This window comes from Alosa sapidissima, chromosome 12 (genome assembly GCF_018492685.1).
Source record: "Alosa sapidissima isolate fAloSap1 chromosome 12, fAloSap1.pri, whole genome shotgun sequence".
NCBI lineage: Eukaryota > Metazoa > Chordata > Actinopteri > Clupeiformes > Clupeidae > Alosa > Alosa sapidissima.
This window is the reverse complement of record NC_055968.1, coordinates 6,751,906-6,772,595: the sequence shown is the minus strand read 5'-3', so window position 1 is coordinate 6,772,595 and position 20,690 is coordinate 6,751,906. Positions and strand designations below refer to the sequence as shown.

General features: G+C 45.3%; 1 protein-coding gene and 1 long non-coding RNA gene across 5 annotated transcripts in view; one reads left to right on the top strand and one right to left on the bottom strand.

Annotated features, from left to right (window-relative positions):
• The first annotated feature begins 268 nt into the window (after positions 1-268).
• Positions 269-5,104, top strand: LOC121724932. The gene is made up of 4 exons (XR_006035336.1): positions 269-443; positions 3,038-3,214; positions 3,985-4,407; positions 4,743-5,104. It is a non-coding gene; the product is annotated as an uncharacterized LOC121724932 (long non-coding RNA).
• A 536-nt stretch (positions 5,105-5,640) lies between these two features.
• LOC121724902 (coiled-coil domain-containing protein 18-like) overlaps positions 5,641-20,690 on the bottom strand; it is a 57,154-nt gene continuing 42,104 nt past the window's right edge. For 3 of the 4 annotated variants that reach the window (XM_042111817.1, XM_042111819.1, XM_042111818.1), the window contains exons 18-26: positions 18,742-18,941; positions 18,039-18,252; positions 15,429-15,528; positions 14,832-14,948; positions 14,622-14,690; positions 12,480-12,620; positions 12,012-12,149; positions 10,046-10,258; positions 5,641-6,215 (exon numbers count right to left, since the gene is read on the bottom strand). In XM_042111817.1, the coding sequence (XP_041967751.1) occupies positions 5,913-6,215; positions 10,046-10,258; positions 12,012-12,149; positions 12,480-12,620; positions 14,622-14,690; positions 14,832-14,948; positions 15,429-15,528; positions 18,039-18,252; positions 18,742-18,941 (1,495 nt within the window). In that variant the 3' untranslated portion in view covers positions 5,641-5,912. The remainder of the gene's footprint in view (positions 6,216-10,045; positions 10,259-12,011; positions 12,150-12,479; positions 12,621-14,621; positions 14,691-14,831; positions 14,949-15,428; positions 15,529-18,038; positions 18,253-18,741; positions 18,942-20,690) is intronic. The other variant, XM_042111820.1, reaches the window with a different exon arrangement.

Sequence of the window (20,690 nt, the reverse complement as noted above, 5' to 3'; positions counted from 1 at the left end):
TCTCTCTCTCTCTCTCTCTCACACACACACACACACACACACACACTGTGCCCTTCTCCACCTGTGTACCAGAAGAAGGCCTCTGTGGCTGGACATGGGTGCTATGTATTTTTCAGCTTTGTAACTTTTATACTTTTTAAACTATAATAAAAACTACTCAACATTTCCCCATAGACTTAACATGGGCTGATGACATCACAATAGAGCCGTTAAGCAATTAGAATCCTATGCCAGGTGGTCAGGTCTTAAAGAAGAGAGAAGAGCCAGTGAGGGGGCTTTCCTTTTAATATTCCCCGCAGATCTCCTCAGAGCTGCCACATGGCCTCTGCACGCAGCTTAATCTGCATTTGAGTGAGACTGCCCTACAAGGATGCGGCAGTAATCCTTAAGGCATCTTACAAAGTGGGGAAGAAATCCCACAACAGTTCTTGCATCGCCTGTGTGTAAGTGACAGATATTTGTTGGAAAATGTATGAAGTCAAAAGAGGAACAAAGAGTTTTTGTAAGATTCTGTGTGTGTGTGTGTGTGAGAGAGAGAGTACTCATCTCCGCCTCACAAACTCATTGTGTTGTGTTTTGTTTGTATTGTACTTGTACTACTTTTATGTATACTACTCGTGTACATGACAACTAGAATAGTGTTTTTAACTGGAGGGAAAATCTCTAGGAAGCCAGTTTAACGAGCATGTCTGGACAGTCTTAGTCACTCACTCACAACCACAGTGACTCAGACCAAAAGGAATCTAAGAGAAGTCGTCTAAACAGGGAACTTTCTTCACTCATGTGATTTGTGTCACTCATAACTTTCTGAGAGAGAAAGCTAACTGCAACATAGTGTTAATTTTATCACCTATTTTTAATTTAGTCTTAGTCTTAGTCTTGTGACGAAATGTCCTTTTTAGTCTTTGTCATATTTAGTCATTCAAATATCATTTTTGTTAGTCAAGTTTTAGTCGACTAAAAGTCTCGTCATTTTAGTCTAGTTTTAGTCAAAAGAAAACTAAAGGTATCTTAGTCTTAGTCAGTTTTAGTCAACACATTTTAGTCTTTTTTTTATAACAAATTATTTCTGATTACCATTTGAGTCAAATAGTGTTTCACACATCTCAATTGTCCAACAACATTGTGTGTCCACAGGACTACTCGTCTGTTATAATTACTCATTCTGATTTTTTGTCAGTCAGTATGTTTACATGCACAGGTAAGTCGAGCTACAGTTATATAGCTCGGCTGGGATTTGACCATAGACAGTAAAAGATTTGACTGGACCACTGTCATATTCGTAGACCAGTGTTTCTCAAAGTGTGGTCCGGGGGATCATTGGTGGTCTGCAAGCTATCCCAAGTGGTCCGCGAGCAGACGTGGTAAAATATAATATAGATGAGTTGTTTGCAATATAACTTGTATGTAAATCCAAACAGTTCTGCAACACTGTCTATGTAAGATATGCCAATTTAAATCATAGAGTATGAATCCTCTGACACAATAAGCAAAGTGTAAAGACAATAAGCAAGGTGGTTCAGTGAGTAGGCCTATTGTGTAGACTAATTATAGGCTACTGTTGAAGTATAGTATAGTATAGTTTTTTTTAGCTAGGGTTATTTAAGTGGTCCTGAAACTGAAAGAGTTTGAGAAACACTGTTGTAGGCCAAACTATTAATGTTTTACTCCGCCTCGCTAGATGGCGATATGCGCCCAAACACAACACATTCCCCAAACAGACTCTCCATCTTAGCCATAGCTAACTTGATAGCGAACTTTCCATATTAGCTTACTTGCTAGCAAACTTTGCATCATCAGTCTAACTAGATGAATAGTTGACATTACATGCTGAACATTTTCGTATGGACATTCTGGGGGATGTTAATTTGTATGAGAGAAGCTTCAACTTCTGGGTATGTAGCACTGTGGCATAAAGCTTAGGTAGTTAGCTTGCTAACTCTGGCAGAAATCTCCAGTGTTCTTGTTCCATGTAGTTTCGTGTTGCAGCCACAGGGTTGCAGCAGCAGCACGACTAACCTCCAGGAAAGCTGTTGCGTATAAACTCGGAATATTTTGAAAACATAACAGCTAGATATTCTGTCTTCTCATTTTGTAGACGAACATGAAGGGAGATTTTATCTTAGTTTTTATTTCATGCAAAACATTTTAGTCTCGCCTTTGTTCGTCAACTATAATGCATCTTAAGATAGTCTTAGTCAGTGTTTCAGGACATTACTGCCGTCTCGTCATCGTCTCGTCTTAGTCATGAAAAAAAAAGGTAGTTGACGAACATATTTCCTCTCCTCTCGTCTGACGAAATTAACACTGCTGCAACAAACACCTAATACTCCACCCACCCACACCGTATACACTGGGCTATTCACAGAACACACCTTTTTGCACATGCGTCTCTTCTTCACTGAGTCTGAGAGTGCTCCTAAAATAAATGCACACAAGTCTAAGACGGCTTCTCCAATCTCGCATTATAGCTCAGTTTTCTGACCACTGACTTCCTTCTTCCTATAATAAGTAATCTTGCAGTAATACATCAACCTGATCCTATTGTCTTAACAGAAAAATATTAACTATTTAAAAAAAAACACACAATGACTTGTGATCTAAGATGACGTTTGCATGAATCAGTAGGGCCTAGTGTGAATGTGACCTGCATTAGCCCACTGGCGCCCAGTGGATGGGGGAGATTCTGAAAACATTTAAGATATTTTGGCTAATAGCTGTTACCACAATTACAAATAAAAAAAAGTATTAAAAAGTATAAAAAAAAACTTAAACGGCTTATACCATTTCACTGGGAATCCCAACAAGAAAAAGCAGGTGCGCTCAACTCCAAGTATAAAAAGAGTCTTCAGGAGTGAATAAAGAACAACTGTGATACTAAACAACAGGAGATGCATTCTCATGTGTATACTCTCTCTTAATTCAAAACGCTAAAGATGGCTTAGAGCTGAAACGCATGCATCTACTGACTTGCTTCCAGTAAATCAAGACCATAATACTCCAGAGTGCGTCTCTTTCTGTTTACTTCCACACTCAGAGGCCCCCAGAGCACCTATCTCTTACCTGAGGGTACAGCATGAGGTGGGCCCTGAGGTTATTTCAGGATCCGGCCCTGGTTGTCCCTGGTGGGTTTGTGGCGCATGCCAGGGTGGCAGTGGGGAGAGGCTTCTGACGCTCCGGCCTTCGGATGACTGAGCATCGGCACTTGCCAGGGGTGAGTGAGCAAAGCAGCCTGCTAAACCCCTCTGAGCAGCCTCAGCAGTTTTGGCCATTGTTTTCAGCACGCCGAGACCCACCCTTACAAACACACACAGACAGACAAACAGACACATACACACATGCACACACACACACACACACACACACACACACACACACACACACACACACACACACACACACAGACACACACACACACATAGGCATACAGACACACGCACACAGAAAGTCACACCTCACAAAAATAAAAAAAAGAAATGGTGCTCAAATAGTCAGAAGCAATGTGTATACACAGACAGCCTCAAAGGCTGACAGACAAAACTTAGAACAGAATCAACACATTTTTCGTGCACACATGCTCAAATACAAATTCAACATCCATCCTCATTCACACACACGTAAACACATACGCACACACACACTCACACACTGTCTTCAGGTCAGGGTTACAGTGTAGTGTACTCGATTCTATGTGAGGAGTACTTATTGCAGCACTAACACGTCCTTGTCGCCCTGCACTTTGATTGGCCCCTTTTTGTAAGTCGCTGTGGACAGAAGCGTTTGCTAAGTGTAAACAGACGGAAGACAGGAATGGAATGTTGCTAGTGTGCCGCCGCTCATCAACATTTACCTCTCTATCTTTGGCTGAATTACTGTCATACTCTAGCGCTACACTTTTCTCAACTACTGCACCGTTACATAACGCATGGTTCCTGTTGCATATAGGCCCATGATTTCACCAGAGCTCTTATTTTGACTCGATAGGGAAGGCTAGGAAGGAGTGGAGCCTGCGCAAAGCCAGCTCTGAGCCTGCGGCAGTGCAGTGGAAACTTACTCTGGCACTCGCCGCCCGCTGAGCAGAGCAGAGCAGAGCAGAGCAACGCTTGTGCTGCACGCCCAACCAATTGCAGGCTGGGGCACAGTGGTTCACACCCCTCCCAAGGTGCTCAGCTCAACTGCCAAGGAGGCCAGTAGCAGAGAAAAGGAGGGCAGGGTAGGCCATAACAGGTCAGAGCGCAACGCGGCAGGGCAGTTCTATTAGCCCCGTCGACTCTCTCACCTCGAGGAGTGTGGTGAGGGGGGCTGTAGAGAGTCCACTCCTAGCGCAGGCCGGACCGCTGAGGAGGGAATAGAAATGCTCTCATCTTGTATCGCCGGCGCTCACAGGAGGCAAGGTGCTGTGCTGTGGTAAGTGCGCTCCTGGAGATGATAACACTGATGACTCTTCCAGTAAGCATCCTCTAAAGAGGACGGAGGTTGAGGGAGGAGTGGGGGGAAGGGGTTGGGGGCGGAGGATTTGGACGACGCATCAGGGCTGAATGGCCCCCAGATGTTGCCTCGCTCCGCACTCATTTCCTGCCCGGGCCTCTTGTACAGCACAGCCATGCTAATGCCCGGCTCTCCGCTGCCAAGCGGGTAGTGCCACGTTTCACCAGATCAGCAGCAGCCACCACTGCCATAACTTTAGCCTCTGCCTATACCACAACTAATACTAACTCTGTGCTTGTTGTCATTCTCCATAGTGAAGCACCAAAGAGACTGTTACTAAGAGGACTGAGAGCAGAGCACTGGTGAAGAAAGTGAGTCATGTTATGTGCGTGTGTGTGCGTGTCTGAGTGTGTGTGTGTGTGCATGTGTGTGCGTGTCTGAGTATGTGTGTGTGTGCTCGTTTACATTTCAGTTCAAAAGGCCCTGCACGCTCTCAGTTCTCTCTGAAAGTTTCATTTTTCTCGCTCACCTCAAAATGTCTGTTACGGCTCTGCAGCCCAATGTAGCCCCTCAGAGGAACTATGTTGAGTGTGGTGTCTTCAAACACACACACACACACACCAGACACACACACACACACACACACACATTCTTTCTCTCACAGACACACACACACACACACTCATTCAGTGACACACATACAGACACACACAAAGACATGAGCTCACATGCACTCTCTCTCTCTCTCTCCCTCTCTCTCACACACACACACACACACACACACACACACACACACACACACACACACACACACACACACACACACACACAGCATCACCCCCCTCCTGGTCCGGAATCTCCCTGGGCTCTCATCTCACGGCCACAGCACAACCCACTGTGGCTTTGACTGGGCTGGGATAGAGGCCCAGCCACTGGTCTGGTTTGGGGGATTTGGGTTCCTCTGTGCGCCACAGAGGAGAAGAAAGAGCAGCCATGATACTGGATGTACTGGAGGGCTGCAGATTTGTTCTCAGGGCCTTGTGCCAGCAGCCTGATTTCCATGCATTAGATGTCTAATTAGAGGAAGGAATGTCACTACAAGTTCTTTTGTCAAGGCCCCAATGCACTGCATTGCATAACTGTAGGTGGACCACATTCTGGACTCAGGAAACAAAGGGCAATCAATAAAACAACTCAGTTCTTTGAGGTTCTTGTTCATTTTTTTCAGTTATTTATTGTAAATTATCTGTTTTTTCAATGCTTACAAAAGTTACTATGGAGATCTGGCAATGATCCAAATCCTTTTCATTCAAGGCCTGAATAGTTGATAGATACGCTCTGAAGCGCCACCTCTAAAGCAATTTGAGGCTCTTCCACTACAATTTCTCAGGAAATACGACAGAAAAAAAACAGAAAATTTGGGTGCAGTTCAGACCTAAAATGTAGAGCAGGAGAGCCGTGTGTTTTCCACTCACGTGGATACTTCAAGGTGTCCCGTGTCCAGTGAACAGGCTCATCCTGAGCAAGCCATCCCGGGGGCTGCCTTGTGCCTTGTCTGCTTTGTTTTCGGCCAGTCGTCTGGGGCTCAGATGGGTCTGCTCACCGGCCCGTGTGCTGAAGGGCAGATCCCCGGTGCTGTCGTCCCTGTCCGTTGCCCAGGGCCTGGGGGCTGGGGTGTGGGCCCCTCTCTCTGGAAGGGGGAGCCCCACGCTCTGTGAGAGACTCCTAAGCTCGGCCCCGCGCTCCATGCTGGAGATCTTAGTCTTCAGCCGGGTGACCTCTGACTCCTGTGGCAGTAACAGGAAAAGAGTCATAAGAGCATATAGATCTAATGTATGTTTATGCTTATAGACAGATGCTTATGCTAGTGCTATTTAAGTGCATTGATGATTCATGGTATGTATGCATTTAAGTATTTGCAGTTATGAAGTGTTCATGTATATGCTCTAATACTAGCATGGGTTCCTGTAACTCTAATACAAGCATGGGTTCCTGTAACTCGACTGGTAGAGCAAAGTGTCAACAACTCTAATTAATCTGATCGGTGTGACATCAAAACTTGATGAAACACGCCATGTTACCGTGTTGCCCAAATACAATGCAATTGAGACAAATTAGCTCACTGACACACAACACTGACAAATTACTACCTGGAGGATGAATGCCAAGAGAGCAAGCACACATTCTTGATAAAAACTGGACAATACTGTTGGTCATTTATGGCTAACTAATACATCTTGATCGAAGCAAACAAGCATTTGTGTAAGAGTTTTAGACTGCAGTGGGAGAAGCATAAAGCAAGATGAGCTCACTCAGCATTAGGGCCAGGGGCGCAGCTACCTGGGGGTATGCAACAACAATATTGGCGCCCCCCCGCCTTCCAAAAAAAAAAAGAAACACAAACAACTAGGCACAACTAGGCAACAAGTAAACAAAATGCCAATAATTTACACTATTAGTGTTTATTAAATATATTTTTTGTTAAAGAAATGCTGCCAATTTGAAGTTTAACTTGAGGAAGTATTAATAAATGGTGCATTGTCACTTTAAGAGAGTCTAAACGGTTCTCATAACGTCCTGTTGCCGGCTGTTACAAAGGATAAGGCTGATCCAACTCTAGCCTTGTTTGTTTGCGCCACATTGACAACACAATAGTAAGTTATTACAAGGAGCCTTCATAGTTGGGATATGGAAACATGTAATGAGTTATTGCTAGCGTGACATTTTTGTTTGCCATTAAAAGTGCAGTACGAGCATGGTAGCCACCTAGCTATCTGAATGGAATAAGCTATGTTTCAATCGGCATATGCTTAACAAACGCTAGTCTCTTAACATGAATATTTGCAAGCCTCCAAGCACAGACGTCACACTTTAAATCCTACCTGTTGCCTTTCACCATCCACTTATTTAACTGATGTCGCATCCCTTGACATGCCATCTCCTTTTCCCTCTGTCTTTTTCTATTTTTAGCCACCGACAGCTTTTTTGCTGTAACCATCTTTTTTCCATAGAAAGCAACTCACTACTCGTAGGCCTACCCGCTCGCTCAGTGCTCACGGTGCCCCCCCACTCCCTCTTATATGTAAAAATTCTATTATGGAATCTTATGAGATAGGGCGCCTACTGTAGCCTGTTAGTCCTCTAAAATGTTATATAACATTGACAAAATGTTGAAATGGTTTAGAAACGCACAACAGTAGCTACATATAGAAAATAGCATATATATATATATATATATATATATATATATATATTTACAATCGCTTTGGCGCCCCCATGGTGTTGCGCCGCATATAGCGCATACCCACTGTTTGCGCCACTGATTAGGGCATAATGGAACCATCTACAAACGTTCCCTTTTTATGCACACATTCCAGAGTTTTCTGGAAAAACAGAAGTCTCTCCATTCCTCAGGGAAGAGCCCAGTAATAGAGGCTCTGTTTCTTAGTGGCCCTAAATTAGAGAGCCCATGCTTTCTGAATGAACATTGGGACAGACTTAAACAGGCTATTCACTTCAAATCTTATAAAGCCAAGAACTTCAAAACCTCCAGTCTGTAGAGTAAGTTAACCAACGTCTGAAAATCCAATTTGTTGTATCTGGTACATTCAATAAAATGTGATAAATATTTCACACACTGAAACTCTGAACAAGTTGATGGTCCACCCAACAAGCAATGGCAACATGACGGTGGCAAGGGGCGCACTGGCAATCAGGACATTCTGGAAAAGTCCAGAGCAGCCGTCCATCCAAACGGCTGTCGGCCTTGCTCAATATGCTTCATCAGCCAAGTAGCCTAGACAGTGTCTAGCTCTCCAAATAAATATGCTTCAGTTATGTCTATCAGTAGCCTATGACTATGCCGTTTTTTTGTCCTTGCGCAAAACAGACAGGTTGTTGCCTCATTATTGAATGACGAAGAATAAGCCGCATAGTCTACTTGTCTAGACGTTTGCTACTACAACTACCACGTATTTGCGAGGACTAGCTCTGACCCTAGGGCCATGCACATCTGGATGTGATGTGCACAAAGCTGCCCAGGGCTGTTAGTCTGCTAGTCTTAAAAAGATCTATATTATTAGGCTACTTATATGAATGAAGGCACGAGTCAAAAGAATAATCATTAATCAATAATGATCCTTTTTGTAAAATTACTGTTTTGAATGTGATACTTTCACTGGCATAGTTGTGAGACTGTATCATGATAGACAGCTAATGTGTGTGTGCATGCTGATAGTAGTGGGCCTATTTGGAAGAAAGTCCAGGGCCTTTTTTTAGTCCCAGTCCTTTCCTGCAGTGGCTGTACTAGGAGTCCCTGCCATTGCAGGAGGAACACTCACAGTGACCAGGCCAGGGCATACTGTTAGCTAGACCAGGGATGGATTACTGCACGGGCCTACCGGGCCCAGGCCCAGGGGCCCAAGGGGTCAGGGGGCCCTGAAGCCCAAGCCTTTGCATGGAATCATTGCCTCAATATCAACAAATCAGGATGTAGACTATGAATCTGATTGCATTTAGTATTGGCCATCCCCAAAATGCACCAGAATACAGGAAATCACATCAAACAAATTAAAACATTTCTGGGGGAGGACCCCCAAACCCCCCCTCCCACATATAAGACAATAAGCGGGGGGCCCTTAATACTCTGGGCCCAGGGGCCCGAAAGTTCATAATCCGCCCATGAGCTAGACATGTTTTGACATTTTGATTTCTGCCATTAAAGTTATGCCAATCAATCCAAGAAACTTTTAGAGAAACTGGCTTCCCTGTCTGACAACTGTGTTGTTAGCGTGCAGCCGTTATGGTAAAGGTTAGAAAAGCAGTACACATTGCCTCCAGCAGCTATACAATATGTTGCTTACAACATGGACTTGCACGTGACAACATGGAATCATTCAACTATACTAGTTGGGCCCTGAACTGAGCCGTGGATCTACCCAAGGTTTTTTCCTTGGTAAGGGAGTTTTTCCTTGCCCCTGTTGCTCTTGGGTGCTCCTTGTTGGTGCCCCCCACCCAATCCCAATCCTCCCCCACCTTTTTTTATGCAGCCCTTGCCACTTAATCTACTAAACCCCTCTTCTACTGCACTCTTTACCCCCCCCCCCCCCCTCTTTACCCCCCCATTAATGCACAAATAGGCTGACACCAGACATAATTTCACTGCATTTCTTACTTCCAGTAACTATATGCATGTACATACATGACAATAAACTTCCTTGTATCCTTGTATCCTTGTAACTGTCCATCAATGAAACAGTGAAGGGGAAATATACAGTATAAACAAGAGCTTTAAAAGGAATGAGAGGGAAGATATCCTCAGCGCAGGTCAGTCAGGAATCCTCAATGGTTGTGGTTTTTACTGGAGTGTTTATTGCCATAAATCAAGAAATAGGCGAGTAGCTATAGCAACCTCTCAATAGAGCATATTTTTCAACTGAACTGGGCTGACTCCAGACATTTCTGTGGGCCATTGGAATATTTAATGGGAAAGTTTGCTCGGAAATGGTCAACACTTCTATTATCATCATAGTTTGATGGTTAAATGTGCTAGAGACCCAGAACGACCCGGAATCAGTGATATTTCATGTGACAGCTCCTGCTGCTGCCGGACTCCCACCTTGAGGAGCAGAGCCTCGCTGGTGCTGTGCAGGAGGTGCTCGCGGGTACCCAGCTCGGCCAGCAGGGCGGCGGCGTTGTGCTGGGCCTCGTCTAGTTGGGCCCGTGTTTGCTGCAGCTCCTGGCTCAGGAGCTCCTGGGAGTGGCGCAGCATGCTGGACACACACTCCGAAGCCTTCATCATCTCCGCCTGGCTCTCCTGCAGCGCTGTCAGCTAGAGGCCAGCGCACAGGCCAAATGCACACACACACACACACACACACATATATATATATTTTGGTTCCAAAATGCTATAACCATTTTAATGAATTTTCATAAATATTTTTTTTACATTTTGTTTTCAGTCATTCCAGTAGAACTGCATTTATCTTTACTCATTTAAAACAACACAACTTGATTGATATTACCTGAAATACACAATTAAATAGCATGACTTTTTTTTGTTTGTTTTTAAAAACGGAGATATAGCGTTTTGGAACCAAAGACTTCATATATACATGAAAATACACTCTCACACACTCACTCACACATATGTGCACACACACACACACACACACACACACACACACACACACACACACACACACACACACACACACACACACAAACATACACACACACATCCAGAATAGTATTAAAAAGGGAGGAAAAACACAAAACCACAGATCAGCAGTTGTCTCTCAGTGTAAAACACTGAAACATAACATCTAGGTTACATTTGCATGCAATCAAGATTCTCATTTTTAAAGGGGCCATGAAAAATGAAACTTGCCCAAATTAGTTGCTGTGTCTGAAACTTTTACTCTCAAATATGCTGCAATTACTGTAAGAACTGTTTCTTCAGCGCACACGGACATAACAACACGCAGACCGTTGTCTTGTTTTTGAAGCGTACTCTGAGAATGGGGCTACGCATTACAGTCATCCAAAATGCACTTGGAGCCAGGGTGACTGCTGCAGCAGACCAGAGTCCTTCACAGGACCGCTTAAGAGTTTCTCCATTACTGCACAAACCTCGGATGTCTGACTGATGTCACATCATTTGTTTTAGTCTAAGGCAGCGCAGAAATCAAATTGTGAGGAAACTGATCGGACAATTGCAGCTACTTTTACAACGCAAATTACGTTCCTTGATCTCCTGAGATATGGGCCACTGCAAAGCAAACTCGGTTAACATGACGGTTAAGCGACTTGATGTGAAAATGCTAGTTTGTGAGTGTGCATCTTTGGAAGAGAGAGTGGAAAATGGGGAGAGGCCATTACGGCCTGGATATGGCCCCTTCCTCTCACTTAGAGGCCATAAAAATGTCTACATCTTCCTCTCCACAGAGTAGGACTGTTTTGTGACTGAACTGCATTTCTCTTGCATAAATTCAATTACATTTTATTCACTTACATAGCAACTGCATCCTTACATTTGTGAAGAAATACTGAGTTGGTCCCAGAACAAAACGTTTGGATAGCCTATCTGACTGGAGGCTGAAGGTTCTATGGCTGATGTAAATATTCTACATGATATGCCTGTATTGAAACTGTATGCCTAGTACTACTAAGCTGTAGAGATGCAACCAAGTCCTATGGCAGCAGTAGACCCAACAGCTTGCAGTAACCTGTGGAGGTGCTTGCACACGGCCTAGGCAAATGCCGGCCAGATCGGTGTGCGATGTCAGTCTGTGTTTGGTGGTGTTTGTTGGGTGGAGTTTTTCTAAGTTTGACATATCCAGTCCAGTAACAAAGTTTTTCTTATACTTTTAGGCCAGTTCACACCAAAGATTCACAGAGTTATTTTGAATTCTACAACGTTTGTGACGTGATGTCACTCAGTCAATCCAGCAGAGGTGTCAGGTAAATACTTGAAGACGTACACAACATCAAAGACTACAACTACAAAGACTTGGCATTGTCTGGGCATTGCCTGGTGCTCATCTCTGAGCTGGGTGGCTGTGTGGGTGGTGTTTAGACTGCACCTCTGCCTGGTGCTGCCTCCTGACTGCCTCCAGCTCCTGGGTGAGCGTGGCCACGGCCTCCTGCAGCCTCCCCTCGGTCTGGACCACCTGCTCCGCCGCCCTGTCCAGCTCCTCCTCCAGCAGCCACACCTGGCTCTCCTGACACAGGCCAATAGGAGGGGTGTGTGAGTGTGTGTGTGTGTGTGTGTGTTGGGGGTAAGATAATGCCTCACATACTTCATCAGATAATACAAATGCTTCACAGATATTCACGATCCACTATATGCTCTCAAACATTTTTATAAGTACACAGATCACCACTATCAGCAGACTTCATTTTGCTCCTGTACTCAGAGATGAATACAAAGTGACAACTCAATCCACGTGAGAACAATCCACAACTAACTCCTGCAGACTAGAGGAGCTGTGCAGGACTGTGTTGTTGACCGTGTGTAAGTGTGGGCTGGTGTTAAGGGAGTGGAGTCGGACCTTCTCCTGGCCCAGGATGCGGCGCTCCTCTAGCTGCATGGAGAGGCTTTCACAGCGGCTGCGCATGTCCTGCAGACCCTGTGCTGCCCGCTGGAGCTGCTCCCTGCACTCACGCAGCTGCTGGGCCTGAAGTAGGGCCTCCTGACACACACACACACACATATTTACACACACACACACATTTATACACACAGAAACATACACACATATACACACACATACACACACACACACACACACACACACATGTCTTTATACGCACACATGTGCACGCCAACGTGTCACAAACACAACATGTGAAAGGAGGAGAATAACACAAGCTGCATGGCCTCCAGAGACACACACACACACACATGATGGTGGGTGTGTCACAAGCACATGGCAAAGGGAGAGGAGCTACCACAAAAGCTCACAAAAGCTCACAGAAACATACATACACACACACACACATACACACACACACATGATGGTGTGTCACAAGCACATGGCAAAGGGAGAGGAGCTACCACAAAAGCTCACAGCAGCAAGCAGCTGGTTAATGTTCTGGCTGGTGGAGCAAACGCAAAGCTGACACCAAACGACATTATGAATGCTTATTATGCATTTCTGCAGTCAACTCAGTGTTACATTACTGCTACACTGTAATGTTCACAGGCAAATCCCACGTTGCATATAGGAGTGAAATGTTTGTGGCAGGTTTACTCAAACTGGCCAAGGGTTTTGTGGGAGACCATGGTGATGGAATGTTATAGAGGGCTACGTAACATCACACCACCATGAAAAGTTTATGAGGGGTCTCAACATCAAAGCTGGTCATTCTTGTCTAGTGAAAAACAGCATAGGGGGCATAATCTAAGCACATTACACAATCCCCTCATCCCAGACTCAAGGTCAAAGCAAAGATACTGCTAACCAGAGAACTGCATGATATCTCCAACACTTAGCACTTAGCACCTTGTATGTCAAACAATTACTGTCCACACACACTGTGGCAGAAACCATATTTATGATGCTGCCCCATTGTTTTCCACAAACAACTGTATAAAAACAGAAAAATGACCTAAGTGTTGTTGGTCTTGTGTTCTCTGTGCTTGTTTTGAGTGATGAACCGTTTCACAACAACATGCTACTGACAGTAATGAGTTTTGAAAATGTGCCGATTCCTCCCATTGCCTCCTCCTTCCTCCCAAGACCAGCAAAAAACCAAACAAAAAATGTATTCAGTACAGTACAAAAATGTTAGGCACTTGTGAAAAAAACAAAATGCTGTTATATGAGAATGCTTTCAAAAATAATGATGCTTAATTTTACATATCAAATGAAAACATGCAATGTGCAGTAAACAAACAAAGATAAAAAAAATCACTATTCAGCGCTTCTTCAAAACAGAAGCCCTTTTCCTACACTTTTTTAAGGTACTTGGCTGGTAGGTTGTTCTAGGGATTTCTGAAAACTTGAAAGAGTTCGTTGGTGGATTTGGACTGTTTTGATTCTCTCTGTCTCTTTAAACAATCCTAAATTAGACTGGTTTCAGCAAATTCTGAGCTGATGGCTTTTAGTTTTTCAATCAGAAGTGTGGTCTCAAATGTTTTTTGAAACAGCTTTTGTACAGTATGCCACAAAAAAGCATGTCAATGCCACATACACATACACACACTCCTTGCTTCTCACACACACACACACACACACAAAACTGGACATTCATTGTTAGGAAAGCGGTGTCCGCAACCGCTGTGTTGTTTGGGCCAGTGGTCAGAGGAACAGAGGAAGCTGAGGGACCTGCTCTCTCGTCTCCCGTTCTCTCCCTCTCTCTAAGCCACACTGGGAGCAGCGTGCCAGAGCCTTCCCACAGCCAAATGTGTTTACTGTGCTCTCCCACTGGGCCATACTTCTGGGGATGGTGGGGTGGGGATAATGTGTGGGACAATCTGATGAAACTACGGGAAACAGTCTAGGGGGAATGGAGATCATCCACACGTCTCCATTTGGTGGATGGACAGAGATTATTTCCTGTTGCGAGGCATGCTCTGTGGTGTAGGGGTATTGTTGTGACAGAGCTAGATTGATGTCTGTGGGCCTTGCTCTTCCACCACTACACTGTGTGGTTGGTGGTAGTGAGAAGGGCAATAACATTAACATTACCTCCTCCAGAGTCTCCTTCCCCTGCAGCTGGGCCTTGACCAGCTCCAACCGCTCGCTCAGGAACGCCACCTAGTGAACAGACAGCACCATGACACCACCACCCCTCCAGGGCTCTCTTAACACACAGCTCCGCCAACTCTGCGTGTGGTTGGCAGGACCTGTCAGGTGGAGTGGCCGACAGGTAGGATGGGAAGCAGGAAGGGGGCAGACCTGCTTGTTGCGTTCGCTGAGCTCTCTCTCGGACCTCTCCGTGGCCTCCTGCAGGCAGAGGAGCTTCTGCTCCATGTCAGCGCGGTGCTCCTGGACGGCAGACTCCAACTGGCTCAGCTGAAGGTGGGGAAGCAACACAGTGTCAGTAAGGTTCTCAGAATTTTCGCAGATACTGCACTTTGGCTTTGCAGGGCAGATCTACTCTCTTTCCCCTTCCCCATTTCAACAGGGGAAAATTAAGTCAAGTTTGCTAAAATTGTTCTGCTTGGTAGTAACAACCACATCTCTTAAGTCACCTTAACTATGCTATATTTGTATTTCTTTATAAAATATTTTATATTATGCTATATGGTAAAATGATATAGAGCATCATGTTTTTTTTTCTTCATTTTCATGATATAACAGGTAATTCCTTTTCTGAAATAGCTTATAGCTTCAAATTAATTCAAAGCGGTTAAGTGCCTGCATTGTGCATCTGTGTTTATTCAGCTGCACAGGTGCAGGTGGATGTATGTCATAATTACAGCATATGACACGTATGTTACATAATATAGCATTGTATGGGGTGAGTGTGTGTGTCTGTAGGTCTGTAGAGACCTGCAAGGCTTTCTGCTGGAGCTCATGCTGTTTGTCTTTCAGTAGTGTGTCCTTGTCCTTAACCTCCTCATTTCTCTGTTCCAACTCCTGTTGTGTTTCCCTTTAGGGAGACACACACACACACACACACACACACACACACACACACACACACACCACACACATACACACACACACACACATACACAGAGGCACATGTGCACATACATTTTAATGGTTTTATTTGGATCTTAACACAGGGAAGAATTACAGATCCAAACATTGATGGAAATATGTTGCACACATACACGCCCACCCTTTAAGGCATATGCACACCCACATCCAGATACACAGTACACAAAGACTAGCAAAGGCTTCCCCTGCTACACCCTTCTACACACACCAAAGTAAATATATCAGAAAATGAAACATTAAGGTCATTTATAAATGAGATGCTTTCCTGGAGTATTTAGCCACTGAGCCTCTATAAACAATATATAAGGATTTGGGAGAAAAAATGTAACTTTTCAGATCAGCCTGCTGTAATTTCACACCCTTCTGAGTGTTTAGCCAACAGCTCTGAGTGAAGCTGATTATGTGAGGATCCCAGCGAGTGTGTGCGTCTGTCGGGAAGCAGGTGGCTGCCCGAGGCTCACTGATCTCACTGCTGATGGAGCTCCAGCAAAACAGCCTCTCATTTAGCCTGACGAGAGACTCGCCACAGGGAGTGAGAGAGATGGGGGGGGGGGGGGGGGGGGGGGGGGGCACGAGGGAACACGGAACCGACTGTCGAGAACACGTGGAAACCTGCCGTCTCCCTCTGGTTCCCTCGGGCCTGACAGGCCTGTTTACGCTGCGCTGGGGAGAGCATCCCGAGCTTTCCCTCCAAGGATGCTAGCAGCGATAACACACCACAGCATTATCTTCCACAGTGTACCCCGAAACACCACACTCACATTGACCTATCTATCAACGTTCCTTTTTTTTAATCATACACCTTCAAAATTAGATTGTGTTTACATACAGAGACTGGGCCTTTACTTGTGTCTTCCCTTTCTCTGACACGGGGTTGTGTGCGTTTTCAATACAAGGTTTATAATAATCATGGCAACAGAGAGAAAGTGGCTGTTTGCTTTTGTGTGACAAGGTCATGATCATCGCAAAAATAGTTCAGTACTTGCCTATAGGGTGCTTATGCAGACAGAAGCTTTTCTTGCAGCCAGATATAATGGATAGTGTCATATGTTGGCAGACCTTTGCAGGGAGAGGGGATTGAACAGAAATTGGGGGATCTCCAAAATGCTATAGGGATTAGGTGGAGACCTCAGGTTAACTCACTTTCATAAAAACAATATGAAAGATGGGATCTTGGGGATCTGCTTGACGAAATCCACCAATATAATGGGCGAGGGCCCCTCATGTTTTTGTTTCATAATATATCAACTTGAGGGCTATCCCAAAATATAATGAAGTGGGTGCCCATGCATGATCTCATGGATAATGGAGTGTAATAGGGCTGTTATATAACAATATAACTAAACCCTTTTGCCACCCATCACAATGGAAGTGCACTGACACAATATGGGATAAAATGTGCAAAGATGACAAAGTTGCTGCACCGCAAACAAAACAGTAACCCACGGTTGTGTCTGATGTGACATGTTCTCCAGGGATGTGTTTGTTGTTTACCAGTGGCTGGTGCCTTTGTGCTGTTGTGTGCTGTTGTGCAAAAACAGACTTTGGCAGGAGAATAAATCAGTCCGACGTTTACCACACAGACATCAACAGCTATGACACCTACTAAGGGAGGCGTCAAAGATAGCAAAGTGATGCTGACTGACAAAACATGACAAAAGCTCACAAACAGAAAATAACCATTTTTCCTTAACACTCTTCACTTTTCCAAGGTCCTTTTTCTTTTTTTTTTACAAATACAGTTTTTATACCACTGGCATGAAACACACAAGACAAAAGATGCAGTGACAATAATAACAATATCCATCATTCAGAACACTGAAAAAAAAATATGTTGAAGTTGAAAAGTCTTGTTTGTCAACAGTAGTGCCCCTAGAGACATATAGTATATGTGGCTAGAACAGTGACAACAACTCAGTCTGTTTGATTTCTCAATGGCCTAAGTGCTGATATGATTACAGTCTTCCCACAGCAGCACCGCAGGTCAGTTCGGGTCAGCTTTGTAGAGACACAGCCACAAAAGAGAAAACACCCCCCCCCCCCCCCACCCCACCCCACACACACACACACACACACACACACAGTCTGGGGCCTTCTCACATATCATCGCTTATACACACATATGCAGGACCAGGTCCATCTGAGTAATGCTAAGTGGACGAAGAAAAAAATCTTGTTGTGGAAGGAGTAAGTGGAGGTACTGAGTGTGTAGGCACACGCCAGCACCCAAAGATGCAATAGGATTTGCATGATGGACATGCAGTGACCCGAGAGGGCCCGGATGTTTGTCTCATGTTTGTTTGGCTGCCGTGGGCGCATGCAGGTGAGTGAGAGAGACCAGGCTGAGGCCAGGTGCAGCGGGATGGCGGAGGAGAGTTGGAGTGAGATGGAGGTGGTACTACCTGAGCTCTGCGGAGTTGGCAGTGGATCTCTCACCTGAGCCCCGTGGCCAGCTTCTCCATGGCGGCCTTGCGCTCCTCGGCCTGCTGCTGTGAGCGGCGCAGCACGTTGCGCAGCTCCTGCAGGTGATCCAGCGTGTCCACCAGCTCGCCGCGGACCGTCTTCATCTGAGTCTCCAGCAGCTGCGTGCGGTGCAGAGAGTTGCGCCGGTCACGCTTGCTGCGCTGCACCTTCTCCTCCAGATCTTGCACTGTACGTACAGGAACAACAGAGCCATATGAGACACACATATCTACACTGCACCTTCCAGTACATAATGTACTTTCACAAAGCACTACAATCTCAGAAATATACATACAAATCAAACAACTGTCCAAGGATTTTAATATTAATACTCATATAGGTGCCACCATGCTAAGTATACTGGGAGCCACAGGGAAACCGATTAACTGGTATACTTACTACATACAGAAACATGCAGAAAAGCAGTGATTAGGAGTGTTCAGGATGTAAACTAGAATTTGCAGGTATACAGGACACAGGTATAAAAAAAATGGATTATGCAAGTAACCTCTCAGGACAAACTGGTAGTTTGTTAGCCGTGTTTTTGTTACGTAGTGGTCTTTTTCATAGTTAACAACAAAGATTTTGGTGCAAAGCATGCAAGTTATTTGTGATGACCTGAAGCAACCACTACTTGTCAGCGCGATGTAATGCACAAAAAGACTCTGATACAGACCCATGGTGTCCCCCTCGCGAGCCTTGCCCTCCGTACCCATCTCGGTCTTCTTGTCCAGCATGCCTTTGGTCTGGTTGAGCATCTTCTCCATGTGGGCCAGCTGGGAGGCCTGGGCGCCGCTGGCCCTCCGGATCAGCAGCAGCTCCTTCTCCCGCTCGCTCAGCTCGCCGCGCGTCTTACTCATGTCCGTCGTCAGCTGCCTGAGACACGGACCGACCAACACACACACACACACACGCACGCAGAGATGCTCACACACACACAGCCGGACAGCAAAGTGCTCAGAGCTGTGCTGTGCTGTGGCTGCTGCTGCTCTGGACAGCCGTGTCAGGATCCCTCTGGACAGCCGTAACGTTACTCCCTTTCAGGAGCAGGTCAGCATACACGGACGTTCAACACCTGCGTCCAGCAAAAACTCTCCTTCAACTCAACACGTGGCCTCAAAAGAAAATAACAGTATTTCTCCATAGACCACCAAACACACCTTGTGCTAAACAAATTGCCACTTGGAGCCAGGTGGCATTCTACTGAGAAGGTGGCCTTGGGGTGGCGAGTCCTTAAAAAAAGACTATCCCCATAAGTCTGGCAAAGCTAATAAGATATGTTTAGCAGAGGAATACCAAGTTCTTATATAGTCTAGACGTGGGCAGGGGAGTTTTTTTGACAACAAACAAACAAAGAGCAGAGAGTGTTGCTAGTCATGGGATCTGATACACAAGAAGCCTGAGGCTGCCTAGCATTCAATAGTGCAGTCATCAACAAAGCTCTTCACTGTCACAGAGCCAGAGGGCCTTTAATGCCCATTCAGATCACTTAGTCATAAATATGAAACACAATTAGCTAAGACATGTTTGGACAATTTACATGAAGGATACGCTACACTGGATGGCAAAGCTTAAAAAACTCCTGGGCTACAGGAGAGGCTACATCACAGAAACGCCGCTGATGTGAGATAAGCCATTCCAGCAGTCACAAGCAAAACCTCTCCATGTGTGCTTCAAAACAGCACTTAAGGCGGCTGTTCCACCCCACCCTACGCCACCGCAGCCTCCAACAGAAAGCCCTGCAGGCCTGAGACACGATCACAAGACCAGGGCGGAGGCCATCACATTAACTCAGTAAAGGAGAAGAAAAAAGAGAAGAAGGCAGGAGGGAGGGAGGGAGGGAGAGAGGGAGGGAGAGAGGGAGAGAGGGAGGGAGGGAGACTCTTCTCCATCCATATCCAGGCTCTCTCAGCAGCGACGTGCAGGGCTGAGCCTGTGGCAGTGTGTGCCGTGCTGTGTAGCAGCAGTGGCACACAGTAAATAAGCCCTCTGTTCCAACAAAGGAACGCACTCTCGGCTGAATAGCGCCTGGTGACCCATGGTTACCTGCCTGCTCGGCCACACCCATCCTGACCCATCCTCCTCCTCCTCCTCTTCCTCCTCACCACATGCTGCTCTGCCCTCAGGCAGTAGGGCCTGTACTGCCACGTAGCACTTGCTCTCTCATTCCCTCTCTTTCTTTCTCTCTCTTTCTCTTACTCTCTTTCATCTTTAGCTGGGTCTCCAGCCAAACTGTTTCACATATTTCGAGCGCATTTAGGAAGATTCCACTCAAAGAAATGAGGGTTTGTTCTGTGATGTGACTGTTGATGGGAGGAACCATCAACCTTTGTACACATTATACCCTCTGCCAACTAGAAGATAATCTACTTCCCTCAAATGAATTGATTTCTCATTCAGCTTAAAGAACTGTTTAAATTCAGGATTTCCCACTCCAATGGTGAACATTTACAATACAGTAAAACAATGGATGGAAACCTAGCTTGTCTCTGTCTCTCTCCATCTGTTTGTCTTACCTCTCTCTCTCTCTCTCTCTCTGTCTTTCTCTCAAACAATAATAAACAAACGTGTCCCCGCACAACAAAATGTCCATCAAAGATGCATTACACCCTAGGTGAATTGAGA